Source organism: Chaetodon trifascialis, chromosome 7, assembly GCF_039877785.1.
Source record: "Chaetodon trifascialis isolate fChaTrf1 chromosome 7, fChaTrf1.hap1, whole genome shotgun sequence".
NCBI classification, from domain to species: Eukaryota; Metazoa; Chordata; class Actinopteri; order Chaetodontiformes; family Chaetodontidae; genus Chaetodon; species Chaetodon trifascialis.
The window spans coordinates 8,416,050-8,441,698 of record NC_092062.1 but is presented as its reverse complement, the minus strand read 5'-3'; the positions used below and the strand labels follow the sequence as shown (position 1 = coordinate 8,441,698).

General features: G+C 43.4%; 2 protein-coding genes across 2 annotated transcripts in view; both read left to right on the top strand.

Annotated features, from left to right (window-relative positions):
- The window catches only part of LOC139333454 (furin-like protease kpc-1), a 158,950-nt gene extending 143,790 nt beyond the window's left edge, over positions 1 to 15,160 (top strand). The window contains exons 17-20 of the mRNA XM_070965867.1: positions 4,695 to 4,818; positions 9,758 to 9,927; positions 13,727 to 13,801; positions 14,901 to 15,160. Of these exons, the coding sequence (XP_070821968.1) occupies positions 4,695 to 4,818; positions 9,758 to 9,927; positions 13,727 to 13,801; positions 14,901 to 15,134 (603 nt within the window). The 3' untranslated portion in view covers positions 15,135 to 15,160. The remainder of the gene's footprint in view (positions 1 to 4,694; positions 4,819 to 9,757; positions 9,928 to 13,726; positions 13,802 to 14,900) is intronic.
- Positions 15,161 to 22,482: 7,322 nt separating this feature from the next.
- On the top strand, positions 22,483 to 24,312 carry pou3f2b (POU class 3 homeobox 2b). Its single transcript, XM_070965866.1, has one exon. It carries the CDS (start codon positions 22,706 to 22,708, stop codon positions 23,846 to 23,848), a length of 1,143 nt encoding a protein of 380 aa, XP_070821967.1. The 5' UTR covers positions 22,483 to 22,705; the 3' UTR covers positions 23,849 to 24,312.
- The last annotated feature ends 1,337 nt before the right edge of the window (positions 24,313 to 25,649 follow it).

Below are 25,649 nucleotides of genomic sequence, written 5' to 3'. Positions count from 1 at the left end.
TGGTGCTTCTTCAGGAGTCACTCCTGCGCCTCCCCTCTTGTCTCCTCAGCAGATGACATGAACCAAATGCACACAGTGACAAACTGATGGAATAACCAGCAGATAATGTAGAAACTATGGAGTTTGATCAGTGTGTGCAACCAACGGAAAATATTGACTTTAGCCAATCAGTGTCCTCCACCTAGATGGCTGTTATGCAGTTTATGTTGTTACGTAGCTATTGAGAGTCTCCAGTGGCTTCTCCGTGCTCCCAAAGATAACATTCCTGTAAAAACTCATCCTGCTTGTCACTGTTTTTGAATCGTTTATTATATGGAAAGATGTAAAGAATGCCAACACAAAATGTCTTCTACTGACGGCTGTAGTGCAGAGATATCAGTATCATTCTCTTGGATAAAAGCTCAACAGATGTTGCATGTACCTCTCACCCATTATAAAGATAATAATGCCACATTTTGATGTTTGATCATTTCTTATTATTTCACTGGTTGTTTATGTTCTACATGTGTACTGTGTAGTGCAGGTACAGTTGGTGTTAGTGCAGGTAGTCAGAGCGTACTAACTTATGACTTACAAATTGCAAGTAGGAGTTGAACTTTGTTCTGTAGCTTTGTCCACTTCCATTGCAAGGGGAAACTCAGACAACCAGAACTGAGGAAAACACAAGTGAAATGTATATCTTTCAGAGTTTTATTGCTTAAAATAAGATAGATAGTTTGATGCATTACTCATAACAGTAAAACAAGTGAAAAAGCATCTCCACACTTTACTGTAAGCAGTAACTCACACACAGCATCAAGTTTGTCTGACACACTGTCAGAGCCTCGCCAGTAGCTACGGTGGAAACAAACTCACAAGCACATTCTCACAAATGTGTACTTTCACCCATAAACACACACACACACACTCTCACTCAGTCTGGCCCAAGGTGGATTTCTAGAGGTGCATATATTTGCATATATCTGCATGTTTAATGAGTTTTGGGAGATCAAGCGATCTGTGCGGCCCTTTGTGGGTATTTCTTTCTCTTTTTTTCTTTGCGTGTGTGTGTCTGTGTGTGTGTGTGTGTGTGTGTGTGTGTGTGTGGAGGGGGGTAGGTCTCCATGTAAATATCACCCACTGTGTGTTGGCACCCGTCACAGATGGTTGGGGGCGAGGGCACCCTGTGGGCACAGGATACCTATTTCTGTTTGTTTGCATGCTTTGTGAGGCACAGGGAGTGTGACTCCTGTGTGTGTGTGTGTGTGTGTGTGTGTGTGTGTGTGCGTGCGTGCGTGCGTGCGTGCGTGCGTGCGTGTGTGCGTGCGTGTGTGTGTGTGTGTGTGTGTGTGCGTGCGTGTGTGCGTGTGCTTTGCACTGGCACTGTTTGTATGTGTCATTTACCCTGTGCACTTTTTGCAGTGTGTTCTTGCGCATGTTGCGTGTGTGTTGCAGAATGGTCACTTGTGTAATTGCATCCGTGTGTGTGTTTGTGCACAATTTGAACGTTTGCGTTCGTGTAACCCTGCGTGTGTTTGTTCAGTTGTTTGTGTTTAAGCCTGCTGCAGTGCGTGCGTGCCTGAGCACACGTGTGTCTCCCAGCATGCAGTGTGGCCATGATGGCCCTGTTTTGGATGATTGATGTGTTGGAGGGAGCAGCGAGAAGCTCAGGTTGGGCCAGAGCCTCAGTCTGACACGCTGCTGCTTCCCTGCTGCTTTACATATGTAGACGCAGCAAGACTCCTCCTCCCCTCCCATCTGACTCTGCCTCCTGCTCCAACACAGCCAACACTCACAGGTTCCTTGTTATGGCTTTATTTTGAAGCTTCAGTTTATTCCATGAAAGTGAACAAGCACTGTGCTTTTCAAGCAACTTCCTGTTTCACATTTTAACCCTGATAGTTGCCCAGTACAGTCACAGTCTGGAGCACTGGGAGTAAAAGTGATCATACTTCATATTTTGAATACAAAAAGTTGATGAAATGAGTCATTGACAGTTTTCACAGAAGACATTTTGACATGTCAGTATAGGACCAGTACAAGGACCAGTGCAAAGAGTTACAGTAATTGAATAATTGAATAGTTGGCTGAAGCTGTTTTAGTTTCAGTATTTTGCTAATGTGCATGCTGGCTCACTATCGTGGCTTACTAGAACGGAGTCATCATGCATTTAATAGACAAATATGAGAGTGGAACCAATCATCTCATCCAGGTGTTAATAGTGACACCTGTGCTTTTCTTACTACGGACGTCACCATAGATGAACAGATGTCACCTACAAAACAGTCAGCACTCAGCAGCAAAGACAGAGTTACACATTTTAAAAAGCGTATTAGGTGAGACACAATGTGCTCGTTCATTTTTTCCAGCTACCATCCAGTCACATGTGCTAATTATTTTCTGTAATCCAGAGTTCAACTAAAACATTGTATCTCCAATCGTTTTCAGTTACACTGGCAGTTCCCCCGTTATGATCCACATCACTTTAATTACATATGCATTATGCCTAAATGTCAGGTCACTGGTTACTAGCAAGTTGCATGCTTATTCTATGGCGCTGTCCTCCAAAGTGCTGCTCAGTGTCCAGCAATAGACAGCTATGGCGGCACACGGCATCCTCCCAGTGTGCAGCTACACCAGTATGGACTTTTTTTTTTTTTTTGACACTCTGTTCAAAAGAGAGATGAGAGATGTTTTCAAGATTCAAGCAAGCGTCACTGGCATCAACAGCAAAGTTTCATTTCAGAGTTTCACCTCCAGACAGGTGCCAAGTCAAATTTCCCTTATTAAAGGTCTTCTTTGGTCTCTTTGTCTCCTGTATTTCTGCCTCAGTGATGCTGTATGTCTTCCTCTTATTTGCTACATGTACGTGTACTTTGTTCCATCTCTCTCCTCTCTGTTTGCCTCCCTCTGTATCACTATCTCTTTCTGAACACCTTTGTCTTCTCAGGCTCACCCTCTATCGCTGGGTCTCACTTTCCTCTCCCTGACACTCACCAGTTTCGATATCCTGCCATCTCTCGCCCATCACTAATCCCCCCACCTCTCTTTTTTTCTCTCTCTGTAGTTTCTCTCTCTGGCTTTGAAATCCTTCCCCTCTCCCCTCTGTTCCTCTGCTTCTGCTAATCCTTTCATTCGCTTTGTCTCTCTTTTGTCTAAAAGTCAGTTTAATTTCTCCTTCCGTCTTGCCCTGGTTTTGTCTCTGCTTGAAGCTCTCACACTTTTTATTCCACTGTAGTTCCACATCGTCTTTATCATGCCAGGAGTACCACCTGCTTTATTTCTTCTCAATTTTTGCTCATCATTTGGCAACTTGAGAAGAGTTTATATGAAGATAAAGTGCACTTATGGCTGATGCTATCTCCAAACATGACAACATGATGCTTCATAAAATTATACTGTTTGCAAAGTTATGGCATCCAAAAGCAGTATTTATGGATTTCACAGTCCCTTGTGTCAGGAAGGTGAATTTATGTAAAAAATTCACTTCAGCTCAATTACAAACTCAAAATATTTGACTCATGAAGTTTCCAAGCGACAGTGGGGTCGCAGCTCCTCGGAGAGCCATGTCGACCCAGTAGAAAGGCATGCTGGGAGGCTGGCAGGCATGCGAGGCGTATCGATCCACCTGTAGCATCCTGCTGTTTGTTTACCAACAACAAATCAATGCAGCGCCCGGCTGGGGGCCGCCATGCCTGGCCTCTAGTCTGCTGGGAGCACTCACACACATTTACTGTATAGAACACACACACACACACACACACACACACACACACACACACACACACACACACACACACACACACACACACACACACACACACACACACACACACACACACACACACACAGGCAGGCTTGGCAGCTGCTGTTGCAGATGTAGGGAGTTTATGTGGAGTAAAGTCTGATCCAAACTGATCTATGCTGAAAATGGCAAGTTACCCTAACCCTAACCCAGTCACTAATGGCACAAACATAAGGGAGGTAGCAGGTACTATTGTTTCCTTTGCTTGGATATAGCCATTTTAATGCTGGGGCTCCCGACATGTAAATGTTCCACTGAAGAAACAGAGACGTTGGTGCCTGGTGCCTCCTCTGTAATCATTTATGTTCCCAGTGCAGGTTGTGAGAGGCTGCAAGCTATGATTACTCTTTTTATTTATTGCTTTATTCATTGTTGTAATTCTTTTTACAGGGACAATTAGAAAGTGCTGTGCCAGTGCTGACCAGTTTCACATACCACAGTACAGTATTTATAGTTTAAGGTAGTTTGCCATACCTGGTCTGAAATGAGTCCTTATGAAAGCACACAAAACACAAACACTGATGCAATCAAATGACATGCACCATATCATTTATGGCTAAGTGACTAATCTCTCTGATCTGTTTAAACTTGAGTTTAAAATGATCCCAGTCATGATCAAGTTTGAGTTCTGTGAGAAAGCCATTCCACATGTTGATCCTTTGAACACGGAGAGTCGGTGGGTCCCCACCGCCACGGCCCTGAAAACCTCCTCCTCCCAGCAGTCTGAAGCTCCTGTGATAGCTCCCCTGGTGCTCTGAGCAGTGAGCAGCAGTTAGCGGTTACTCTGGTGACATGCTGGCCCTCATGTGTTTGGAGTGTGAATTCGTAACATGGCCGATTTTTACATTTAATATTAGATGCAGCATTAAAATTTCCCATATGCTGCCCTTGCTGATGTGTTTGTTTCCAGGTGACTGACCACAAAGGAACAGTGAAGAGCTGCACGAGGCCGAAAGACGAGGAGGCATCCGGAGCCTTGCTCACTGTTACACTCATCCTCTACGGCACCTACCACCCACACAGGACCACGCACAGTATGTGAGAATGTCAACCACTCGCACAACTTTGAACACATGCAAACGGAGGAGAGAATGAAGGCAGGGTTATTGTCGAGGTTTGACACATGCTGTCAGTGTACTTCAGAAAATCGGCACCCACTGAAACCAAAATTAATCACTGCATCGCTTCATTTAAAAGCAGAAAATGGAAAAAAAAACAAAAAACAAGTAATGTCAAATAGATGTTTAAAATGTTCTTTCCTGAGCGCTCTTCCGCAAGTGCTGTGCCAAAATTTCCTAACCCTTCACTCCCACCACCACCACCTGCCTCCCACCTGCCATCTCTGCTTCTTTGGCTGAGGCAGAAGAAGTCAGTCGGGCCACTGACCACAGGGACTGTGATGTGTAATTACAGCGTGACCCCTGGCTGCCCCTCCCCAATTCCACCCCTCCTTCATGATGTGTGTCAGCTCCGCCGATGCCCACGACCTCTGCGCGCGCGCGCGCACACACACACACACACACACACACACACACACACACACACACACACACACACACACACACACACACACCTCGTTAGCCACACCAGCACAAAGCCACAGCACCGTCCTCCGTGTCCCTGTCGGGGGTTTTAGGGTTGTTAGAATCACCGAGGCATGCTGGGAGAGAGACACTGAACTAGACTCTTTCCTGTTGATCTTTGTCAATGGGGGTTCCCAACGGTGAGAAAGGTCCTAGATTATCATGGACTTTTGAAAGATAGTCAGGAAAAGTCAAGACCGTAATAAATTTACTGTTCAAGATCAGAAATACTTCCACAACTTTTTTTTACTCTTGATCTGCGTTAAAACCTGAATTTTATCCCAACTTTATTCAAAACAAATGCTTTCAGCCAAGAAAGTATTCCTCAATTTGGTTATGGAACCTAGAAAGAAATGGAAAAGTCTTGGAATTTACCTGAGGGCCACAGTGGGAACCCACTCTATCTGTGTGTCTGAATGTGTGTGTGTGTGTGTGTGTGTGTGGAGTGTGTGTGTCTTGCTCTGTTGCTCTCTCGTCTCTTTCTGTCAAGATGCTGATCTCTCTGTTGAGAAATCAATGGCTCCCCCCCTCCCCCTCCCCCTCTCTCTCCATCCATCCATGTATCCCTCTCCATGCTCCTGGATCTAACCCAGGTTCAAGCTGTTAGTCAATCTGCTGTCCACACACACACACACACACACACACACACACACACACACACACACACACACACACACACACACACACACACACACACACACACACTACTCATTCATAGGTTCGTGCAGTGTTGCTATTCGTCAATCTTGTCCCTAATGACATCATTCTGTAGTCGTTTTCCGCCTCTGAACGTCACCCACAGTGATATGCCGTGTGTAGAATGTATTAGAATGCTAGTTTGAGACTTTCATCTTATTAATATATACTGTAAAGAAATTCTTACATTTGGGAAATATGTTTGGTTTTTTTTCTTTTTACCAAAACATAGATGATCTCATGTCGGTACACGGCTCAAACAAGAAGCTAGTTATCTTGGCTTAGCATACAGCTCGAGTAGGGGTAAAGGTTTCTGTATGGATTAAACAAACAAGATATAATGTTAGACATGTGAGTCCAAATTCTGTAATTTTCTCCCGTTCGAGTGCATCAGTGAGTTTGGCCACTTATGATTTGCCCCACAAACTGCAGCCTCCAAAACGATCATATAGTTGAATCAGCAGCTCTTTGAAACAGATTCAACAGAAACTGAACAATACAACCTTCCTGAAGGTAGGATTTATTACAGGTCTGTTGCTAGCTGCACCTAAAAAACAGGCCCCTCAGTTTATACACACACATCTAACTTTAAACAGAATGAAACAGAATTCTGAACAAATTACCCATTTTCATTCCAAAAGCACGAACAGTGCAACAAATCTGTGGACCTGTCATTGAAGAATAGTGACGTTACTCTTCATATTACTTTCAGTCGTACCCTTAACATAACATATGGGCCTGTTATATAATGGCTGATGATTTTGATGTCTGTGATCTCATTAATTATCAAGAAGGTGCAGAATTCACTCCAAACCCTCATGCATTCCTTTCATTTACATCACAGACCTACTTTCAGATATATTTTTAAACATTTATGACACTTACATAAATGTACTTATGCATTCCATAAAGCACAACCAGCTCCACTGGCAGGACAGGAGCTACTTCTGATGTCATTTTTGCTATAATGGACATGCAAATGTAATTGTTTTTAGAGCTACAGTAAATTGGCAGTCCACTTATATTGTTGCCTACTAAACATCCAACATCCTGCATCTCTCGTTCATGCCAGGTAGCCAGTGGATACCGCATGGTGAGCTCTACAATCAGGATGTGTAGGATGAAGCGACGGGTGGCTTTTGTGATCCAGCCGCATCCATGTGTGTTTGTGCGTGTTTCTCCACCTCTGTATGTGTGCTTGCCCCTGTGTGTGTGTTTGTTTGGTGGCTGTGAGGCAAGTGAAGGTAAATTGCTGTGATTATGTGGCAGTAATTGAACAGGGATGGTGTGTTTAATTGAGTTGTTGTTTCCTGATGTTTCTCTGTAGTAGCAGGAGCCGCCATGCTGACAGGTGCCTCGTCTCGCCTCACTGAGATGAGAGATTTTTTTTTTCTATACCGTCACGTAGGCTTTGTTGTGTCTCTTTTTTGCCGCATTTCTGTGTGTTTTGGTTTAATGGTGTTTGTTTGGTTGGAGTATGGTGTGTGGGTTGTACTGTTTCAGCAGGTATAGGGAAGCGTGGGGTTTGTGAGATGGTTCTCTGAGCGCTGACAAGTTATATACATAGTGTTTATGAGGATATATAGTTTGAAATATGTAAATGTGTGTGTGTGTTTACCTGTCTGTCAAAGTGTGTGTGTGTGTGTGTGTGTGTGTGTGTGTGTGTGTGTGTGTGTGTGTGTGTGTGTGTGTGTGTGTGTGTGTGTGTGTGTGTATATACGTGTGTGTGTGTGTGTGTGTGTGTATATATATAATCAGTGTGTGCTTGTATGATGTGTGTGTGTAGAAAGAGAATCCTTGTGTGTGTATGTATTTACTTTCATGTAGCCTACTACATGTCACAGTTTGTGTGTTTGTGTGTGCGTGTGTATGTGTGCTTGTGTGCTTGTGGCTCTATCAGATCTGCCTCCTGGGCTCTATGGCCCAAATCAAATGGTAGGAAACATCAATTTCACCATCCTGTCTCCTCCTCCTCCTCCTCCTCCTCCTCCCCCCTCTCCTCCTCTCTCCTTGTATAATTTCTCCTCTCTTCTTGCTCTCCTCCCCCCCCAGCTCCTCTCCTCCTCCTCTCCTCCCCTCCTCGGTGCCTTGCTCTCGGCGGACATGTGATTACGTTCCTCCTCTGAGCACCAGTGATCTAAGGCGTTCAGTGTGTGCGTCTGTATGTGTGTGTCTGTGTGTGTTTGGTGACTGGTTGGTGATCTGAGCAGCCCGGCGCTGCGTATTGTGCGGCACAATTCACGGACAACGTCTCCAGATGAATGCCTCCATTCACAATTACAGCCTCTCCATTAGCTGCAGCCCTCACCGCCTTGTTGTTGTCTTTTCTTCTTCTCTGCAAAAAAAAAAAAAAAAAATCAATTAAAGCTGGACAAAAACAAGCTAGAACACAAGTGGTGTACCTGGAAAAAGAAAAAAAACAGCAAGGGTAGGGGTGTGTGTGTGTGTGTGTGTGTGTGTGTGTGTGTGTGTGTGTGTGTGTGTGGGGTGGTGATTCTTCAGTCGGGGTCCACACTACAGGTCTATTTGAATTTTCACACATGAATGCAATCTCCTCTGAGAGATTCACACAAGGACTCAGTGTGGAATTTACATTTTTGATCATCCTGTTGTCCTGTATGTATTTGTAGTTTCATTCTTAAAAGGATCACAAGCATAGAAAGTTCAGGACAAGCCTCTAAAGTGAGGACATTTCCAAAACTAGCCCCTAGTTTAAGATTCAAACTTTAATATCTGCTTAAGATCAAAGTCTTTTTTTTCTTTTTTTACACACACTGGATCACACTGAGTATGTGAACGCAAAGGGGGAAGAGCTGCATTTTTGAATCAATATGTAACAAATCATAAAGCCTGAATGAAAATGGCAAGTGCATTTTATATGCTTACAATGTTTTAACACACAGCAAAAATGTTTATTTATTTAAATTGGAATTGTAATGGAATTGAAAGCTCATTTGTCTACTTAATAGATGTGTAAACTTGGCATGATTAGCCTGTGAAGCAGCTGAACTTTTGTTAAAAATGTCCTGAAATATTTGCTCACTACAGCCATTTCAAAGTTTTAGATTTATCGTTCGGGTGTAGAAGCTGCCATTATGATTTAATGCCTGCAGCTGGTTTGTCATAAAACTGACAAGTTCACTTCTTTGTTTTGGTCTTCAAACATTTTATGGCCACTGCTTCACAATAAAAGCCATCCTGTGTTTTGCCAGTTGAATGCTTTAAATGTGAAGAAGCAGCAGTAGGAAACGTTTGGTTAACATTAGAAATCGCAAAGTATTAAATCACAATAATTACTCGCTATAAAGAGTGACATGAGAGTTACATGTTGCATCATTTCCCTGTGAATGCTTTGTGCAGGCAGACTCTACCACCAACAATGAAAACTATCATATAGAGAGGAAATGACATAATGTAAATACATTGAATGGCCACTGCTGAAAAGGCAGCTAAACAGTATCCAAAATTTGAATTCTTGAAATCTTAACGTCTATAACTTACTTGCTTATTTTTATTTTTTTATTTCTTCAGCCCAGTAAATGTATTTAGATACCTCATTTCCATATTGTCTTTGGCAACATTTCAAACATCTGTGAAAAAATTGACTTGACATTTGGATGGAAACGTAGCTACTGAGGCAGACAGTCCCTTAAAGGTACCTCTATGCTTTCTCTTTTTTTTTTTGTTACTTCAGAGGGACCCCTGCAGAGCATTGTGTCCATGGGGTCACATCACCCCATCCCTCAGAGGGGGGTGTACCAGAGGGACCATTACCCCCCTTTGGACCTGATTCAATGGGTCTTCCAAATGGAGAGAGACAGGAAGGTACGAGCTGATGATATCACCGTCCCAGCCAGACACCAGGTACAGTACTGTACACAGAGCGGGAACACACACATTTCACACATCACACACACTGTGATTTACTATTCCAATAAATCACTGGCACCGCCTAATTTCCTATGGATTTCAATTTCCCCCTGGACATATCTGCATTGATCAACTTCAGGTGTGAGGATGTGCCAAGCGTCGCTCACTGTGACACTGAAGAATGGCTCGCCGATCTCTGCCATACGTGTGTGTGTATCTGTCTGTCCTCCTCTGTGTGCGTGTGTGTGTGTGCGTAGGATGGTGGGATTTGTGCACATGCAGCATTTCTGTTCAGCGCGGCTTTAGGATACAAATCCTTGAGTCTGAGTAATAACATCTGAAAATGTCAGAATCATACAGACAGAGACAGCTGAATGGGGACTTGAGATATTGTTATTCTGATCATATCTGCTCGTACACCGAGTCTAGGCCTGATTATGAGGAACAATTAAATATCATTGTGGCTTCTCCAACAGTTGTTACAGCAGACAGAGGAGCAGGGTATAGCTCCCCTTTGAAATCAAAGGACATTTTGTGGTCTACTGAATCGTCTTTTCAGCACAGTGTTTGGACTGAAACAAATATAATTCTCTTTCAGGCTAATACTGCATTATCCTCTCACAATCATTAAAGCCCTGCGATCTGTGTCCTTATGCTGCACTTTGAGGCCAATTACAGCTCCGACAAAAGTGTGCTGCTGGACGACAGGTAGCTCCGCTTGTGTGCATCTTGCTGCCCAACATGTCCTTGCAGGGGTACACGGTCCCCGGGCCTGTTGATGAGTTTTGAGCCGGTGTTAGAAGGCAACGACGAGGCCCGACAACGTCTTTACCCCGAGTTCCTCCCCTAGAGGCAGATCAGAATGGATCGTGGAGGCAAGGAGGAGAAATAAATTGGAGAAAAGGATAAATCGATGCTTGGCGGAGAGGCAAACAGACCTTCCAACCCCCGGCCCAGACACACACACACACACACACACACACACACACACACACACACATGTACCACGGCGTGTCTTTTTTTCCTTGGGCAGTATTGGATTGGTATGCAGAGCTGAGGAGAGAGACGCTCAGAAAAAGACTTGGCCTACAAATGATGTCCTTTGTTTGATCCACTAGGTTGGGAGGGGGGGTTGGTTGGTGGGTGGGTGGATGGGGAGGGTCGTCCCACAGAGACGTTGGAAGGGCTGGGAAACAAACATCTCTGTCTGTGAGCCTCTCTCTCTCTCTCTCTCTCTCTCTCTCTCTCTCTCTCTCTCTCTCTCTCTCTCTCTCTCACTAACACCGTCTCATCTAAGGGTGGAGAGAGAGATCAGCTCCAAGAAAAGCTGGCTGTCATCTGTTTCTGTTGATGACGTAGAGGGCAGACAGGATATGTTGTAGGTGCATGTGCATTCCAGTGTGTGGATATACGCTAAATCTGCTAGTCTGAAGCTTTCAATCCGAGGGATATTTCTAGTTTATTGCCACTTGGATCTGATTTTTTTGTGGTTTTGGGTATGGGTAATAAACAACACTGTGTTTACTGTGACATCACTAAAAATAAGCAATCAGACAATCAAACATAGCCGGGACAAAACTACAAAAATAAGGCCCAGAGTTTTCCTTCACAAGTCATCTGGGCCTCATTCAAGAACAGTCTTATCCTAAAGTTGTCTCACTTTTTCTGTGACGCTTAGTGATTCACCAGACTCTCTCAGCTGCACACACTTCATGTACGCCACCTGTTCACAAGGAGGTTCACATTCATGAGATTTGGTCACTGTGATCAATGCCCCCAAACTGCCATACTATATAAAGCTGCTGGCTCTGTTAAAGTCACAAAAATGTTGGACCAGATTTAAAAAAAAATGTTTTGGAGAGCTTGAAGCCCTGCTGTTGAAAATCAGCAGAAGAAAAAGCTAATTACGTAGTGTCAGTAGTAATTTTAGGGGATCGGAGAATATGAGAAAATAGACCTGCGTTTGTCAACGCTGTCATCATGGAGCAGTCACAAAAGGACAGAAATAAAGAGAGAATGGCTTGATATAAAGTTAGATGGCAAAAATGTCTTGTTAAAGCAAATTGGTGCATGACTTATGTGAGACGGTCAGGGGGATGTGAGAGTGAAGGATGAATGAGAGGATCTAATCCATTATAGGTTGCTTTCTCAAAGACCTTGAAGTTTGTTCTACCTGATTGTACAAAGTCGTCATGAAAAGATTCAAACACCAGAACAATCTGCGCTGTAGTTCTGAGCTGCTCAACCATGAATTGTAACAACTTTGGTGACCCTTTCACTCCATCATCAGGTTAAAACTTTAATTGGTCTAATACTTAACCAAACACTTCCACACCTGTACGTTGTGTTTAGTGCTAATTAGCAAATGTATCCATGCTAACATGCTAAACTAAGATGGTGAACACGTTAAACATTACACCTATTATAGCCAAATATTAGCTTGTTTGCATTGTCAATGTGAGCACGTTATTGATGTTAGCATTTAGCTCAGCGCACAGCCTCACAGAGCTGCTAGCACGACTGCACACTCTTGGTCTTGTCTGTTTTTATTGAAGTTGATTTTAGAACCACATTTAAGAGCTCTCTTGTCAGACGGTGTTTTCCCCCAAAGGCAGGCTATCGACATGACTCGTTTGACAGGCCTGGACCGCTGTACGTACAAGCGGTTCTTTCATGAGCGTTATCAGACCACCTTCAGTCTCAAAACAGTTTTTAAGATGCTATCAAATCAAAACTTCAGCCCTAATTATTTATGTTTCGGTTTGTGCTCCATCACCGCTCACCCAATTCCTCTCTCCTATTTCGGAGACATACACTCAGCTCTTAACCAGCAACAGCATACGACACCATTTATTTTAGCTTGGGAGTTCTCTTTTCGCTCCATGTCTTTTTATAGTTTTTCTGTTCATACTGTACTCCCCACTGTGCTTCTATTTTCATGAATGCTGTGAGAAATAATTGAAAGCGCCGTGTACGGTGCCGTCTGTTGCAACGCTCCCACTTCCTCATGCCTTGTAAATACTGTATCACTGAAACCCCCGCTGTAAGCTGCCGTCTCGGGATTCCTCACAACTCTGAGATGTCAACACTCACTGAAAACTTGAGCCAAGATCAAATCATAACCGGAGTCTGAACGTCGCTCCTGTGGACAGAGCCAGTTTTTGATTGATTTCAAATTCCGCTGTTTGTCCTTGTCTTTTTCCTCGAGAAAGCAGAGTTGAATCAGACTTCCGCTGGTCTTTTCTCTGTTTGTTTGTTTTTCACTCATGACATCCATAAGGAGGGGAAAAGGATGTGAAAGGAGTCACCACCCCTGTTGCAAGTGGTGCTGGTGTGAAGTCCAACAGACGGAGGACCTCAAGGAGTCTTATCAAGAGCAAATCATTTAGCACAACAACTATAAATAAATTGTGGCAGATCAGAATCAGATTAAGGGCCATAGATTTTAAAGATAAAAGTGAGTTTATGCAGGGTTGTTTAATGTTTTCTGTCACTTTGAAAGTGACAGAACCAACCAACCAGAAAGATGGTTGAATGAAATTATTCTCAGCCTTGCATTATGGGAAATGGAGTTCCTGGTGTTTCTGCAGCCAGAGCCATACTCAGGACGTCAAATACCTCGGCTTCTGCTGCTCTGATTTTAACTCTCTGTCTCTTGAGAGCCCCCCAACTTCATACAAGTTGAACTCAAAATATCTGCAATGACTGCTGACATGATCTATCATCATCCATGGGTCTGTGCTGTCTTACATTTTATTTGTGTTTAACATTAAATATCTGTTCCATCACCCAGATGTTGAAGATTCCTGGAGACTTAATGTTGGATAATCACCTCAAGAAGCCCCTGATGTCCAGTGTGGCTTTCCAGGTAAGCTGCAGCGCCACAGGTCCAAATACCATCCAGAAAATCAGTGACAGAAAATATGAATCAATGTGTGTTTCCATCAGCTACTGCTGCAAGTATTAGGAGTGGGTGCACTGAGATAAACGGTTGGTGGCGCTCATTCTTCAATGAACCACCGCAGAGGAAGAGGACACAATGATATGATGTCATGGAAAGAGCACCAGTCAAAGCTCAAAGAGTAGGAAACATGGTGGAAATATGACACGAGTGTTTGTTTCATGTATTAATTGAATCTCCTCATCGCTCCGCACAGATCTGACGTTGAGTTTGAGCGATGTTTCAGCCACATGCTTCATGTGCATCATGATTTATTCACATGACTCTTTTTTCTTTTCTTTTTTCAGTTCACATTGTTTTTATTGACACACCAACTTTTTCCTCCTGAGCCAAATGTAAAAAAATGATTTGTGATATTTTGACTTTTCTTCAAACTTACTGCAGTTTTTTTTTTATGTGCAAATTGAAGATGGGCATAAAAACATGTGGATGGAAACAGGTACTGATGAATTCAGAGACTGTTTAAGGAATTATTTGCATGATGAAACAGTTGATATTGAGGTTACAATTTGGAAGAGATGAAAAGGAAACAATGGGATTTTGTGTCTTCAGGCTCGGTACATGGCGTTCAGCCCATTTGGCCACCAAGGTGCCTGTTTTTCTTACAGGATATGTGGCAGCTTTTACATCTGAAACAATTAATCAATGGATTGGTGATGTGATTGGCAGATTTATTTATTTTTTATACGAAATTAATTAAAGTCATTTTTTCATGCAAAATTGACAGACATTCCCTCGTTCCAGCTCATTAAGTTTCTTTAGGTTTTTGGTTGTTAGTTGGACAAAATAAGAACTTTTATTTCACCACAGACATCAGGTTTGGCTTTAAGAAACGTCAACAGGCTTTTTCCATATTTTCTCACATTTTATAGACAGATTGATTAATCGATTCATTCGGAAAATAATCAGCAGATTAGCCAGTATTGAAAGTAATCATTAGTTGCTTTTACTGTCACTTAGTTCCTGTAGATTAGGTTTTCTCATGTCATATTAATGCTATATCCAGCAGGTGCCTCAGGCAGATCTTGTGCCAAAGTCCTCCATGGTGTCAAGACGTTCTGCTGTGAAGGAGCTTCATGAGACCATCAGGGATGATGTGGACAGAGAGAGCGGGTCCTTACCATCACTGACTCTCCGGGGTGTTGTCGGGGATCTGAAGGAGGTGCAGCAGTCAGGCTCTTCAGATCCAGGAGGAGGAGAAACTGTGAGCAGAACGCAGGGGGAGCAGGCAGGGAACTGAAAAAAACAAACATGAAGCATGGTTAAATAAGGACTGTTATTTTCCTCAGTGCAGCAAGTCAGTTGATCATGAGTCAAATCCATGTGCTTTGAGTGTGTGGCCTCAATGCTGGCACAGATTATTTATTGTGGGTTCCTCGTTTGGCTTTAAAACTCCATCACTGTTGCAGCCAGAGGAACACACACAAATATATAAATCCTGCCTCCAAAAACAAATAGATTGAGGAGCAGGTCTCTGCATCTCCCCTCCTCATTTGCTTTTGGAAGTTGCAAAGGTTAGTGAAAGATATGTTTGTCTTTTTCCACTTCATTGAAGGGTGAACTCAGCTCAGTGCAATAAGAAATGGATTACCCATTCATTACAGGGGCTGTGTCACTCCTCATTGAGTTGGACAAATAGCAAATTAATTTCTAGCTGCCTAATTTCTCTCTGTTCTCCACTGAATTTCCGATAACGTCGAATTACTGATCACAGCCATGTGAACTCCCTCAACTTTTTATCAATTCATTAAAAATGTGCCACAGTGGAGATGCTACAGAGGAAATGCTCTCTCTTATTTCTACATGCTTCCTTTGCCACCACAACACTGTATACAAACAGAAATCTACTCAAGAGTTTAATTGAAATTAGGATATTAAAAACACCAGGAACTGTTACCGAGAGTGTTGGAAAAAAGTTGCTTTGTTGCCTTTCTGGAATGAGCCAGAAACTTTTTCCCAGTGCATCTCAATATGAAGCGAAGATGTCAGAGCAACAGCAGCTCTGTCCCTGTCAAGTGCAGGTCTGAAGGTAGTGGTGTTTTGTAAAGTAGCAGTAGTGTATTGACAGGGCAGTATTGATGTTTCAATTAGAGCAGCGTTACATAGTGCCGCAGCATGGTAACACGGTGCGTCTCCTGCCATCTGCTCTGCCTCCACGTCTGACGAACGAGGCACGTGGGGCTAATCGAGCCGCACATGAGCGATGGGACCGCGAGATCTATCACATACACACACACACACACACATCCGAGACGCACGTCCTTATGCAGAAGAATGGGGGGAAGACGAGGGAGAGCTCCTCAGCCCCGCTGTTTAAACAGCCTTCAGAAAGCCTGTGATTCCTCCCCTTCTCCCTTCACATGTGCCACAGGAGCAGCCAGCAGGTTATTTCTCTGACAAGGAAACAGGCAAACGCACCAGATGCACGAGCTGAAATTCTTCAAAAGCTCATCTGACGCAAAGACAAAAAAGGGAAGGGCCTCTGCCAGGTTTTCTCGTGCTGGGACAGTCTGAAATAACAGTGTGCATTATGCCTGGCGTTATTGGCTGCCAAACCACACGAATCAAAGACCTCATTGTGTGGATTACCTCGTTAATCTGTTGATGCCATTGAGTGGTATTGCAGGTGTTAATGTGCCAGTTTTTTTTCCCCTCTTCTCTTATTGGGGAGGTGTAGCGTTAGGTTGGTAATCTGCTTTAAATGCTTTCTGGGGAATGAGACACGCTGAAACCCAGCCAAGAGAGCTCGCTATCATGAGGAGCTTTCTCTTAATACAGCACACAGAGGGGCCTGACAGACTGAGGCTGCGGCGCTGATGCCAACGGGGACAAGCTAGTGAGCTACACGCCCCACGCCACTTGTTGAAATATATGACTGCATGAATAATGAAAGAGGAAGAGGAAAGTGATATTGCTAAAGCAGTCCCACAATGACATCCATCACAGAAATGCCTCATTGCTCTTCTTCCTCTGTTTCCTCCTGCGAAAACTCCTAAGTTGTGTCTCTTTGGAGGAGCTAACCAAAGCTCAGCTCTGTGCCTGCCTGAGCTGATTTAGAGGTGAACTCCTAAACCAGAAAGAGAGAGAAAGATAAAGAGACAGACACAGAGAGAAAGACAGAGGGAAAGGGACAGAAAGAGAGGTAATCCTCCCTTTTTTCTGCTCCCCAGGGTGGTCTCTTCATCCAGGGCCTCAAAAAGGGACAGAATACACCTCCCCGCTACAATGGAGGGGACCCACAGGGGCTGTTGCTATCTGAGAGTGTGTGTGTGTGGGTGTATGTGTGTGTATGGTGGGGGTGCAGCTTTAAGCAGGCCTTTGAGTGGCCTAATTGCATTGGAATACAGCAGTCTGAGAGCTGGCTCAGATCACGGCGGGCTGCTGGAGGGGTTAGCGCCCGCACCTCGACAGCCACACTCAGCAAAAGAGCCCGGGCACAATGCACACAATTAATGCTCTCCCTCTCGTTAACTCTCTCCCCACTTTTTGTCCTCTCCTACTTTTCTCTCATTCTCCTCCTTCTCACCCCGTATCTTACTCTCTCTCTCCTCTCCCTCTCTGGTTCCCCCCTCCCTCCCCCCCAGACCCAGTATGTAGTCACTCACCCACTGTATTAATCCTCCCATACAGCCTGTCAATCTCCTTCTCTTTGATGCACACAACAATTACAGTAAGGATGAAAGGCGTGGGTCGGCTCTCGTTATGTAAGACTTGAAACAAGCCTCAGCGAGAATTATTGATATCTCAACAGCTAATCTGAAATAAAACCTCGGCAACGTGACATGTTATTAACAATTGATCTGTGCTTGATTAAAAAGTATTGAATGTTTTGTCCTTTACTTTATGTATTCCGCAGTGGAACAGTGCAAGTTACACTGTTATAACTCGGGATATCTTTTATTTTGAAGATACACTCTGATGAATTGAAGGAGATTGATTCAGTTCTTTAGATTTTTGACTTTGTGTCTGGTATGAGGCAAACAAGTCAAAAGTTGTGGCAGCTGGTAAACACAAAGCATAGAAATATCCATTTAGTTAGTCATGATTGCTCCCTAAAGATGAGACTGTAATAAACCAATAATGCTCCAACAGGGACTATTTTGTGTCTTTGTGCCACTAAATAGGAAGTTGTTAACATCTTTTTGCACCTCATTGGATTATATCTCCTATAGTAATAGTCTACACATCACAACAGTATTCAATGGGGTCATATCTGTCTATAGTTAGAGATGAAACTATTAGTTGATCTTCAGAGAATTTATCTTGTTCCTGTGTTAAACTGCCAGACTGAAGTTGAGCTCAGAGAAACTTTTCTTTTCAGCTGATTAATGTGCAAGCAACAGTCTAAACTCTACACATATGTCCTTCTGCACGGAGACGCTCAAACGCCCAGGAGGAGTAACAACAAGCACATTCTTGACTGGAGTGAGACTTTAAATATGTCATCCTGGAAATTGCCAATTTTCACCAGTTAGATGATGAAAATAATGATTAGTTGCAGCCTTAGATGCAGTCATTTCTCAATGATTTTTGTACTACATCCTTCTAAAGTTACTCCACATGGACTGTGTTTCTGTCAGATGGCTTGAATTCCTGCATGTTGCTGCTCCAGCAGACAGTGGACATTTGGTTATATAGGTTAATGTTGTCAGACACGCAGACACATCCCAGCCTCTCTCCTCCCAGGTTAGACTGTCCTTGTCTTTAAATGGGATTCACTGAACTGTGCGTGTGGAACAATCAATGATTTTAAAAACATATCATATTTAACCAGCGCCTCCTCTGATTTTCTTTATTACACGAGCCGTGTCTTAATAAAATCTAATTATTTCCGCTCGCAGGACGCTTCCTGGTGAGAAATTGGCAGAGGGATGTGAGCTGATGTATGGGGAGACAGTCGCCTAATTAGAGCGTTAGAAATTGAATCTTTACAGCACACGGGTCATATAATTATCCTACTGTTAATTTAACGCTTACATTCTCTGCTGTTCATTTTTATTCCCTTAAATGTAGTTTGGCAGCGGCCCTCGGTGCTCAGCACTGTGTTTTTACTATACAAGAGGAGGCAGCATGGCCCCTAACATTGGCCCCTCTGAATGATTGAATAACTGAGGACCCTGCAGTCCAAATAACAAGGCTCGCATCATTTATGCATTGTTAAGCCATGTAATTGAAACGAGCCATAGTTTGCATATTACACCATTAAAATAATGTGCTTTGCGTTTCTCCCAACACGACTATTTAAGCCTGTGTGGCGATGTGGTAATTCCTTGAATTACAGCCTAATTACCACAATGTTCTTTTGATTTGGCCGATTTCAATGTTACGCCACAATAATGTTCAATATTACCAGAATGAATTACTGAGCCGTGTCTGGAAACTTTTCCTCGTATGACTTAAATCCTGGCGGCTTCATGTGCTATCAGGGCAGCTGGATTCACATCCATAAAGGATTATTAGCCTATGAAATGAGATCCATTAAAGGCCCAATCAGTAATACTTAATTGAAGAGCTTGAGTTATACATGGAATATGAGCATTTTGTGCTTCTCAACTGATCATCGTAGGTCTGTTTTATACCACTGTTTACAGATATTAATGTCAGCAGCCCAACAGCATCATATAATTCGAGTGAGAATTGCTGTTGTCTATGCTGCAAAAAAAGACTTGTCAATCTTAAATTTTACATTTAATACATTTTGGTTGCACATTGTGCCTTTAAAGGATGGCTATGACAAACGACTTGTTTTTGGACAATTTTATGCCTCTGAATGTGTTTTAAGGTGATGACATTTGATATTTTATTCCTCTTTGTTAGTAACGTCAGAGATTAAGAATCTCTTTTGGCCTCTAAAGCAGCATCAAGACAAAAGAAAAGTTAAAGAACAGCTTCAACCAGCATATGAAATCAAAATCCAGTCCAGACCATCTCAAATGAGTACTAGAGAACGTTTTGTAATTAGCACTTGGCCTTTGTTAGGCGCCCCTGTATTGTTCACAGACCTCAGTCCAAACACATGACATGTGTCCTTGTGTGAACTTCTCGAATACATTAACGTTGCTGAGAATGATTTGTGAGTATGCATATTCAGTATGTGGACTTTTCTGTTTTTACTGCACAGTTTGAATATTTTTTTGTGAAAATATTTCTTTGATAATTGCTTTTTTATTGCCATTTAATTTTACTGCTAGGTCCAAGTTATTAAATAAAATGTTTAATTACACTTTCAGTCATTTGCATAGTTTAGAAGTTATGAATTGTGGATATTGAAGAACTGCCTCCATTGATTTATAGGTTTAATTTGTGGCCAGTATGTATTACTTTATTTCTAGTGGATTGAATTGTTATAGGCCATAGACCAACCAAAAGTGCTTTTTAATTGCTTATATACAGTAGGAATTATTAATGCTTTCTAATATTCCAAATGAAGGGCCTGCTTCAGAAGTTACCAAGTTGAAACCTACTTCTGCCGAGCGAAATTTCTGTATTTTTCTCCCACAGTTTGCTTTATGTCACTGCAGTGTGAGGAGAAGCTTTGAGGACAGACATAATCTCTCTCATCTTTTTCAGTTTTTCCAGCCCTTTCTCCCTCTCAGGGCCCTGTGCTCTTTACTCCTCCCTCCTTTATCCCTGCGAAGGCTTTGTCCCCGCAGCAGAGAGCCTCTCTAAATAGAGGCCTTTAGATAGTCTAGGAACAGGGGAGGCGGGTGTGTGGTGGGGGGAGAGCAGCAGCGACGCGACTGCTGTTGTTTCATTTACCTCTCCCTATGGCAACCAGCAGCGGTCGGCCAGGAATGTCCCCTCTCTGGACAAAGTCCTGGTCCCTGAAGCTGACACTGGGGGGACGACAGCTGGGACGGGATGGAAACCTGCCCTCTCTGCCCTGGACTGGAGGCCTGAGTCTGGACTTAATCCTCCTCTTCACTCGTGTCTATCCTCACTTTACTGGGTGACGATGAGCAGCCTGAGACGCTTTTCACACACTATTAGCTCTAAAAGAGTTGTATATAAGACCTGAAAATAATTTCTAAATCTGTTTTGGTGATTTAAAGAATCCTAAAAGGCTTTCAGTGCTGTTGCACCACGCTCTGGTGATCCCACATTGATCTTTCACAGTGCTGCAAACAACCATTTAGGAGCACATGAAATGCTCCAAACCACTTTTATTAAAGGAACATTTTTGGAAACCATATAAATGGTATATTTCAGTGTTTTGAAAAAATCTTTTCAGTGATGCAAGCTAGATTATAGAAGTTTAACATCAACACAGGGAGCCTCCTTTTTCTGTGTGTAGCCACTCCTCCATAGGCTGGCTTGTTAATTCACTGTGCAGCCGAGGATGACACAAAAGTGGATTTGTTTACTTTATGGGCTTTTAAAAGTTAAAAGTCAAGACTTGCCTGAGACAAACGTACTTTTACAAACACTGATAGATGTTAGTAAAATTGCAGGATTCTGTCATGATAGCTTTAATAAGAAATGACTATAAAAAAAACTTGAAGGAGCAGGAGCATAATGGACTTTACACTGATGCTGTCACAGCAGTATTTAAATGATAGATGTCTCCATTTAAACCGCTATGAAACCTTCACCTGATGGCTGTTAAGACAGATAGAAGACTGTCAACAAATGAGGTCCAACACTGTCCATTTCAATTTAGCAATTTATTTATTCATCCAATCAATTTATTCACGTTTTATCACGAGGAAGATTTTTTTTCCCCTCAATAAAACTGTTTTTTTTTCTTTATATCTCGATTTAGAAAACAAACTAGACTATAGCCTATATAACTAACCATAACTAGCCTTAGCCTGTATTATACATGTATTTCTCCCACACTGCACCATGCCTGACGTCTCACAGTGAACTTTACAGGACAGTCTAATCTGTCGTTATGTGCGTGTCTGAAAACGCTTTGAATAAAACAGATTTACAAATATTTTCAAGAGTTTAAAATGTCAATATTTGGTTTATTTATTTTAACTTAAAACTAATAAGTACTTAATATATCTATAAAAATTCTCAGTAGCCTATTTGAAGAAAAATGGCACATACATGTTGTTTCATACACACAAACCGCCGCACACATAACAGATATTACACACACCTACAACGTCTGAGTAGAAATGTTGGAGCACTTCTTAAAACATTAAACTTCCTTTCAAATAGGCCTTGTCTATATATGAATATGCAGATTATAAAGATAGATATGTTATTTGAAAGCTCATCATCTTTGCTACAGTGGAAAACATTACATTGCCTCAAACACACGTTTCCATAAGAACATTAAATATCATAAATGTGCGCAGAATTACAGTCAACAATTAAGAAGGAAATGTAAAGTCTACCTCAAGAAATAATTGTATATCCTACTCAAGAGAGCTTTTGCATGAATCATCCCAACAGAGGAAATCCTGGTCTCCTGGATCTAGACTACCTACAGCCTGAGTCTTGATAGAACATGATTATCAAAGTAAATCAACTGTATCTTACAGCTGCACTGCTGATCCCGGTGCTCCGTCTCCCCATGCTGCACTCCGGCTCTCCGCTTCCACGGGAGCCTCAACTCGCACCTCTCCAACAAAGAGAGTAGTGTTTGTTGAGACTTCCCCGCAGCCAATCACCGCGCCGTTGCCCTTGGTAACCACGTCCATCATCCTTTGACGTCCAATCAGTGGCGGGGGCGGGGCGCAGTCCAGGTGCGCCTCGGCGTCCACTTGGCAGAGCGCCTGGGAGCCGCCTGTGGGCAGGAGAGGATCTGTCAAATGCGAGGTTCCTTTAATAAGAGCGACCAGTCCGGCTCCGAGAGTCATGGCGACCGCAGCGTCTAACCACTACAACATCCTCACCTCCAGCGCATCCATCGTGCACTCGGAGCCCGGCAGCATGCAGCAAGCCACGGCGTACCGGGACGCGCAGAGCCTGTTGCAGAGCGACTATCCTCTGCAGAGCAACAGTCACACGCTCAGCCACGCACACCAGTGGATCACGGCGCTGTCCCACGGAGAGGGAGCCCCGTGGTCCTCCAGCCCACTCGGCGCGGAGCAGGACATCAAACCCGCGGTGCAGGGCGCCCGGGACGAGATGCACAACTCCAGCAGCAACCTGCAGCACCAATCGCGGCCACCCCACCTGGTGCACCAGACGCACGGGAACCACCACGACGGCCGGGCGTGGAGAACCACCACCGCGGCGCACATACCGAGCATGGCGACGACGAACGGCCAAAGCCTTATTTACTCTCAGCCGGGCTTCAGTGTCAACGGGCTGATCCCGGGCAGCGGGCAGGGGATGCACCACCACAACCTAAGAGACAGTCATGACGACCACCACAGCCCGCACCTCAGCGAACACGGCCACCCTCCGTCCCAGCATCAGCACCAGCACCGACCGCAGAGCCACCACGACCACTCGGACGAGGATACGCCGACCTCGGACGACCTGGAGCAGTTCGCCAAGCAGTTCAAACAGCGGAGGATCAAGCTGGGCTTTACGCAGGCGGACGTGGGACTCGCCCTGGGGACCCTGTACGGAAATGTGTTTTCCCAAACCACCATATGCAGGTTTGAGGCCCTGCAGCTCAGCTTCAAAAACATGTGCAAGCTGAAGCCTCTGTTGAACAAGTGGTTGGAGGAGGCGGACTCCACCTCGGGCAGCCCGACCAGCTTGGACAAAATCGCGGCGCAGGGGAGGAAAAGGAAAAAACGGACTTCAATCGAGGTAAGCGTAAAGGGAGCTTTGGAGAGCCATTTTTTGAAGTGCCCTAAACCGGCAGCGTCGGAAATAATCAGCCTGGCGGACAGTCTGCACCTGGAGAAAGAAGTGGTGAGGGTTTGGTTTTGTAACAGGAGACAGAAGGAGAAACGGATGACCCCTCCCGGAGCTCTGCCGGGGAGCGAGGATGTGTACGGGGACACGCCGCCGCACCACGGGGTCCAGACCCCGGTCCAATGAACTCTGCTGGACCGCTCCTCCAGGACATGTTTATCCTTTTTATTTATCCCCAAGGTTATATATAAATCACTGGACTATGAAACGCTATAGTGGGTGTTTTATGTATAATAGATTGCAGTGAGTACTCACACAATATCTGCAGTGAATATCTGAGAAATGGCAAATGAGTGAGGGGAGGACAGGACATTTTTTCCTCTCCCAGAGCTAAAGGAACATAAGCCTGTGTTGTGTTCTCCGAGGATACATGCCCAGCACTGTGACTCCAGTCGACGCAGTTTCAAGGTGTAGCCCCTATTGTGTATTGAAATTATACTTGACGGAAAAAAAGAGGGAAGGGGAGGAGGGATACCTGGTTTTAGACGAAAAGCATAGCTGAATGGTTTCCATTCGCAACTTTTATATCAAATCACAAGACACATTTTTTTCCTGTGCGTAAAAAGGAAAACAAATGCAGAGGCGTTTAGTTTTGTAGCCTAGCTCTAAATTGTGCGTCCAGCAGTGATGGGTGGGTGGGTGGGTGGCGCGGGGGGGTCAAAGGAGCTGCGTTAATGGAGTAAACTGGAGGCCAGTAAAAGCTGCAGCCACAGTCCAGTGGAGTCCAGCTGAGGGTGAGCATCGCCTGAGTCCCATCTGTCAGCCAGGCAGCACAGAGCCGCTCTGCATTCAAAACACTGCTGGGAACCTGCAGGCCATTCAGCTCCTCTTTATTCTGAGGGGACCGAGGTCACGATTTACTGCTGAACACACATTATTATTATTATTATTATTATTATTATTATTATTATTATTATTACATTTGTGCAGCTCACTGGCTAAATTCTCCAATAATTGGCCTGAGTGCAGTGATGTGGTAAATAAAAAGTGTATGACCTCTATCATTAGTCAAGCAGCAGCATAAACACAAAACAAGCGTCAAACAATAATCTTCCCCCTCAGAGAGGCTCCCAGCTCCAGGAAGGGCTCCGTGGCGACTGATCAGATTATCTGGCACTTTTCCACTACAGGATGGGTTACAGATATATAGATATCTACAAAAATATATGTCACCAACTCTCACAGAACATTTGGATCCACTTTTGTAAATATTGTATAACTTTAAAAGTCATGGCTTCATCCCTTTTTTCCCTCTATCTTCACTGGGGCACTTTTTTTTGGATTGTTGTTTTCAAAAACACACAGGTTGAGTTTTTAAAATCCAGTCTCATTCATAGCCTACCTACTGCCTTGTATTTGTGTGCTATTTAATGTTCATTTTGGTGCCGAAATGATTTTTTCTTTTTTTTTTTTCTTTTTTTTTTTTTTGTGGCGCATTTTATTTTCAGGCTAAAGATTTTCTTTTTTAATTAACGTAAATCAATTGAATTTGTTCCATTTGTCTAAGGAGTTCTGTTTTGCCACACGATGCCCGCGCTAAAATTACATTAGATTGTTTCCAATCAAAATATAGTGCTTTAAGGACTGAATTCAGATTAATCGATAACAATGTTGTAGAGAATTGTCCTCTATGAATCAGCCCTAGAGAAGACACAAACGGAGATAACATCATGATTAGTGTGTCTGAAAAGAAAAATAATAACAAGGCCTTTCAGTTTCTCCCCAAAACACAGTTTAGCATTTTAGTGGCGTTCCAAAAATTGCAGCATATGATCAAAATTATTATTATTATTATTATTATTATTATTATTATTATTATTATTATTATTATTATTATTATTATTATTATTATTCACAAAGTGTAATTTGACTTTGTTTGTGAGGTCTTTGCCATGCATTTTATTTCAGCCATTTTGCTCATCTGCGT